This window comes from Octopus bimaculoides, chromosome 30 (genome assembly GCF_001194135.2).
Source record: "Octopus bimaculoides isolate UCB-OBI-ISO-001 chromosome 30, ASM119413v2, whole genome shotgun sequence".
Lineage (NCBI taxonomy): Eukaryota > Metazoa > Mollusca > Cephalopoda > Octopoda > Octopodidae > Octopus > Octopus bimaculoides.
Window position 1 is genome coordinate 2,544,779 of NC_069010.1, and position 6,568 is coordinate 2,551,346.

A 6,568-nucleotide genomic window follows, 5' to 3' on the forward strand; every position below is an offset into this window, starting at 1 on the left:
CCCTCCCTTTCGAACTCCCTTCCCTCTCTTTTTACTTTTTTCTCCATCTACCCTCTTTTTGTTTCTTATTTCTTTATTGCCCACAGGGCGGCTAAACATAGAGGGGACAAACAAGGACAGACAAAGGGATTAAGTCAATGACATCGACCGCAGTGCGTAACTGGTACTTAATTTATTGGCCCCGAAAGGATGAAAGGCAAAGTCGACCTTGGCGGAATTTGAACTCAGAACATAACGGCAGACGAAATACCGCTAAGCATTTCGCCCGGCGTGCTAACGTTTCTGCCACCTCGCTGCCCTCTTTTTGTTTCTGTCTTCATCTTTTCTGTTTCTCTCTTCCTGTCCATTCTGTCTTCCTCCCTATTCTCCTCTCTTTCTTCTCCTCTTTCTCCATCTATCTTATCCCTTCTAATCTTCTTTCCTTATGTATTGTAAGTTACAATTCCCTCTTATAATAGTTTTCTCTCTTGATATCCGTTGTAATGTCCCCTCCACTTCTTTAATTGTCTTTAAGTGTTTTGAATGTTTTCCAGTTTCCATATAAAAGCTGAGATGACTGTTGAAAATCTTTTTTGTAGTAGATAGCCTGTACAATGAATAAATCACATGTGGAGGAGATGACAATGAAAGTTGGTGACAGAATACTGTAATATATATGTATCTATTAGTACTGTCCAGATGATACGATCATCTGATAGATCTGACTGTCCTTGGGTCATAGGTTTTTTTTTTTTAACTAATCACACAGTTCATCATTTTTGTGTTATAGCTATCATTTATATCTAGTTGTGCCATTCAAACAGTTGTGAGCAATAATGAAATAGAACAATCAGAAAATAAAATCTCAGTTGTAGGAAAACTTCAGACCTGTCACTAAACATCCAACAGAGAAGAAGGGAGACTATTATGGTAAAACACTTAATAGTATCTGGTGTAATGTACACTAGCTTAGTGTCATGTATAATGATGAAACATGATGAAGTAAAGCAGTGGTTCTCAACAAGGGTCCTTATGGCCCTTGGAAGTCCATATACGATTTCATTAAAATTTATGGGCAATAAAATAGTCATACTTCTACAATATGCAAAATATTTTAATTTTTTTTCTACATTTCCTAATAATAATCATAAAAAATATTATAGGAGTTTCTAGGCATTGAATAACTGTGAGGGTTCCCAACCCACACTCCTAGTAAAATAGGAATCAAAGGGGCCCAGCCATGCTATACCCATCCATTATGATAAAGGGAGAAGGGGTATTACCATCTCACCAAAGGGAAGTGCTGGTATTTGGATAAATTCCTAAACCTTGATATAATCACATGCACCCTGACATTCTGCAAAATGCACAAAAACTGGTTTATTACTTATTGATATTAATCTACTAGATAAATGGCTGGCTAGAATCTTCTGAACTGAACCCTATACAAAATGTATGGGTTCATATCAAAAAAAGAAAATTGCATCTTGTACAGTTTAATTAATTTTAGATTTAATTAGACACCGGACATAACCCCAGATTAGCGTTAAAATTTGGTTGAAAGCGGGGTTGACAGCATTAGGGCTGTATTGGAAGTAGGGGTAGGCTGGAATCTATAAGCGTTGAGTAGTATATAACATTGATATTTGTTTTTGAGTTTTGTTAACTTTATGTAGATTTTCAAAAACTTACTTGTACTGGTGTATGAACACTTTTGAGACCAGAACTCTCTGTGTGTTTCTTTTCTTTTACATGTTTCAGTCATTAGACTGCAGCCATGCAGGGGTACCATCTTGATGAATTTAGTCAAGCAAATTGCCTTAGAAAATTTTTTTAAAGTCTGGTTTTATTTACTGTGCATGCAGAGAGTATTCAATATCCAAAGACATGTGCTTTCTCACTAGTGTGTGCTTACAGTGAAATTTGGTTTTCAATCAAGATGTTGCTACTAATATATTATAAACTATGTTTTTTTATTGTGAAATCTTTGTTGAACTGCATACCAGTTTCTTGAAGTGACAATAGGATATTTCGAAAAAAATCAAAAGAGCAACAGACAGAACATAAAGTGATGCAGGCTTATGACTGAGTTCAAATCCCATCAAAACAAACTTTGTTTCAGGGGTTGATAAAATAATGTACCTGTCAAGCACTGGCCTTATTTGTTAGTCAGATGATGATTTTTTTGAATTAAACATCATCGGCTGTCTTCTTCCTACATGTATCCATAGGTCTCTGACTGGATTGGAACCAGTCATCTCAAGAGAGAAATAATATATATGTACATAAAATATTTACATCTATGTTGTTGTTTTTTTTTTACCTGCACTTATAGCTAGGTATTCCTGGATGTATGTGTAGTAACAGACTGCATTTGAAAAACGAACTTTTGTTCCTATATTTTATATTACTGAGAGCAAATTTACTAATATTTTACTTCTCTGCTTATTTTAGAGAAGAGAAGTTGTAATATCATCTTTGCTCTGTTCTGCTTGGTCCTGCCCTACTTTTCTGAGAATTCTGTTTCTTTTATTGGTTTCCATTATTAGACTGTAGCTTTGCTGGGGTACCACCTTCAGTCATATTGACCCCAGTACTTACATCAGTCTGGTACTCATTAATCAAGCTCTGTTTGTCAAACTGCTAAGTTACAGGAGATACAGGGAAGCAGTTTATCCAATGTTGGTTTTTAGACCTGTGTAAATGTAAACATTGATCTGTGCATACAGCAGAGGGGTTTAAGAAATTTGCTTTGTAACCACAAGGTCCTTGGTTTAATCTTAGAATGGCGGCTTGGTTTGACCCAAACCTTGTAAGTGTAATTCAGGTTGAAAGAAAATGTGTAGAGCCCTTTGGGATGGACTTTACCTGTAATTGAAAGGTCTAGTTTTGTCACAGGATGTATTAGGCTGATTCTACATGTGAATTTTGTCATGGGTACATGTCTGTGAAATACTTGGCCATTTTGCATGCAGATCCAATGAGTTGTCCAGTTGATCAAAGAAATTGCTTGTATGCAGAAAGGAGTCCAACAGCTACATGCATGCATGTGCGCACACACTTTGACATGTGCATTCACATGATGGGCTTCTGCACAGTCTCCATCTACCAGATTGTCACTCACAAAGTATTAGTTAGCTTGACACTATAGAAATACTTGTCCAGGGTGCTGTGCAGTAGGACCAATCTGGGACCCAAGATCCACAGTTTGAAAGCAAACTTCTTAACTACACAGCTATGCCTGCTCTAAATTTCCGAAACGTTTTTCTCTTTCTATCTCTCTGGATATTTTTGAAGCTGCAGGAACAGTCTCCATCTCTCCCTCTTTTGTACCCCACCCCTGTTTTGTCAGATGGGATGCTTTAAGGGAGCAGAAAGTATGAATTAGCTATTATTGTTCTCTCTCTCTTTCTCTCCCTATTTTTCCAGCAACCATTTCAGAAAATATAACCATCCAAACAAACTTGCAAGCAGTTCCGAAAAGATTTCTCAGTCAAGACAGTATGCGGATTACAACAAATACAATAAGTATATACACCAGTTATTATGTTTGTCTTTTTTTTTCTTGTCAAGTGCTCTCTCTTTCTATCTCTCTCTCTCTCTGTCTCCCTGTCTCTAATCTTCTCTCTCATATTATTACTTTGAACGATTAATTTGTTTTCATTTCAGTACATAGTTCAAGTAATTAACTCTTTCACAACCATGTCTCTTATGAAACACTCTACCCTGTCAATGTTTTAGTTAATTCAGGAAAATAATAAAATTGGCAAGGATTGAGTAAAATAATTGTTTCATTATCTAACCCTTTTGTTATCATATTTCTGTTGAGATGCTCTGTGTTTCTTTCAATTAATTTTAAATATAAGTAATCATTAAGCTAGTGTTAGGAACATAGATTGACTAAGGTTTGGTGGAAGATTTTAATTCAGAACTTTAGAAAAGGTGACATTTATACTACAGAGCTAGAGGCAGTTTCAGCCAGGTTCGTATCAAAAGGGTTAAATAGCATTTGATTGACTACTGTTTAAAAGAAGGAAATTGGACAATGTGGTTCCTGATATGCCAAAAAAATCTTTGGGGTTTAATTATTTGCTTTCATTCACAAGACACATGCAAAAAAAAAAACTACAGTGTCCTATTGCATAAGATATACTATGGTATTCTTCATATTTACTGGTTACTTAGAATTATTGTTTGACAATTTGAATGTAAAAACTGTTGAATATTTTTTTCTTTTCTTCCCTTCAGGAGCCTGTCTATTTTCTTATTTGTGGGTGGCATCTTAAATAACACTTGCTTTTCTTTTCATGAAGAAGCCCTGATCGCCGCAGCCGCCGCGAAAAGTCTGACCGTAAACGTAGCCGCAGCCGAGAGAAAAAGAGCAACCGTGACAAAGAACGCAGGCGAAGTCATACTCCGAGCCCTCCAAGTAGGAGCCGGGAAAGGTATGCAGGTAGTGCCAAGCGAAGTAGAAGTCGCTCACCGTACAAGGGTCGAGGTGCACGTGGAGAGAAACCGTACCGGCGTAGCATGAGCAAGAGTCCGCTGCGGTCTTATGAATTTGTCAGGTGAGTAGTAATGTTTAGAAGATAGCCCTATGATGGTCACCACTACTGTTTACATCGAGTTGCACTATTGGCTGTGTTACAGTTACTACATTTCATAGTATATAAAATACAGTTTCCCCCCTCCAAAAATGTCTCAAAAAGAAAAAGAAAAAAAACACTCCATTTTCTTTGTGAAGTTGGGCCTCTATACTTTATGCTTTAATCTAGGCTAATTTTAATCCATACAGTCAATGTTTTCTGTTTCACCTGATTTCATAAAGGTTAACTTTTTATATACAATGTTTTCTGTTATACCAAATGTATTTTGTAATGTACAGCTAGTTTGCTTTAAAAATTAATTAGTACACTCTGTGGAGTGGTTGGCATTAGGAAGGACATCTAGCTATAGCAACCATGCCAGAACAGACAACAGAGCCCAGTGCAGCCCCTGGCCTTACCAGCTCTAATTAAACCCAGGCTTTCATAGAAAATGGACTTTAAAAACATTTTTTACTGAATATGCACTGCTGAAATTGGGGTGCATCTTTTATGCCATCACGTATGGTGAGCCCTTGTCTTGGTTTAATACAGCCACTAGCCCCAACTAGCCCTTGGTTTGTCTTTAGCAGAGTCCCTATTTTTGCAAAGATTAAGGTCCTTATCTCTAGTATGAAGGTAGATAACTTGATGTGTTGCTGTCTAGCTGCAGGAACCATGGACGTTTCTCTTCCCTCTCTGCCTTTTGCCATGGAAACCCTGTAAAAAGTTCAAGGACACTACTTTTTTTCTTCCTTGAGTTTTAGCCATAAAACGAGTTTGCGAGAAATAGCATTCAAGACTCTTACTAAATTGAACACTACCATCTTATAAATGCTGTATTGGATATTGTAGTCCAAGGTATACAAAAAGATGGGATGGTCATATGGCTAGAACACCTTTGATTGATGGAACTAAACAATAATGAATTTTAAAAAATTGCATTGGATGCATACCCTGTGCACAAATAAAGTTTTGGTAAATTATTTTTGCAATGAGTTGGCAAAAAATGTTATTTTAGGGGGGTTTGGAATCAAAATTAAGAAAAACCAACCTAAAATGAATCTCCAATTTTTCACTGAAGAATTATGCATGTTAAAAAGAACTTTCTATTTCAATACTTTTACAGTGAAATGCTAAAACACAAGTTGACAAAGAAAACCAACAGTTGTTTTGGAAAGTCCAGTGATACATATGAATAAAATCTGCATATGACTCAATAAATGATTATTCAAATAAATAATCATGGTCATGAATAATCATGATTATGAAAAAGAAAGTTAAAAAAATGAAATACAGTAAATATTGCATAGAATTTGAGAAATATTTTGAACACTTTTCAATGATGGCAGGTGAATCAAATGTACTGTAGTTTGTTGTAGGATATAAATAATATGACTACTTGCTTATTGGGAAATTTGTAATAATTTATAATAATATGACTACTTGCTTATCGGGAAATTTGTAAGTTCAGTTTAAAAAGAAGAAAAAAAATTGTTTTAAATATCACCATTATAGGTATTTATATTCCAGTGAAATTAAGAAATCAACTCATAAATAAATGAAACTCTCGAATCCATCACTGTATACACACATGCACAAGGAGAGAGAGAGTTGCATATCTATGTATGTATTTATGTAAGTTTGAAGATAATTAAACCAAATTTTCATCATTTTGAGCCACTCACCCATTGAGTATTTCTGCCAAATTTGATGAAAATCCATTCAGCTGTTTTCCAGTTATTTTGCAAACACACAGACAGAGAGGCGAGTGATTATAATACTGTGTCCCCTAGTCTTGACATCATAAGATAATTGTAAACAAGTGTCTTTATCATTGAAACAGTGTCATTGATTTCCAGTCTTCTATAAGGATTTCTTATCTTATATGGAAGTTAGGATTGGTGACATGAAAGGTTTCTGATCATTAAAAAAAAAAACCCTCTGCTCAAAGAATCCTGTCTGAATCATGCAAGCATGGAGAAGTAGACATTAAAATGATGTTG

General features: G+C 35.6%; 1 protein-coding gene across 1 annotated transcript in view; it reads left to right on the forward strand.

Annotated features, from left to right (window-relative positions):
- Positions 1-2,764: 2,764 nt before the first annotated feature.
- The window catches only part of LOC106880308 (RNA-binding protein 39), a 15,270-nt gene continuing 11,466 nt past the window's right edge, over positions 2,765-6,568 (forward strand). The window contains exons 1-4 of the mRNA XM_014930184.1: positions 2,765-2,791; positions 3,368-3,507; positions 4,293-4,547; positions 6,409-6,466. Coding sequence (XP_014785670.1) covers positions 2,765-2,791; positions 3,368-3,507; positions 4,293-4,547; positions 6,409-6,466 — 480 coding nt within the window. The remainder of the gene's footprint in view (positions 2,792-3,367; positions 3,508-4,292; positions 4,548-6,408; positions 6,467-6,568) is intronic.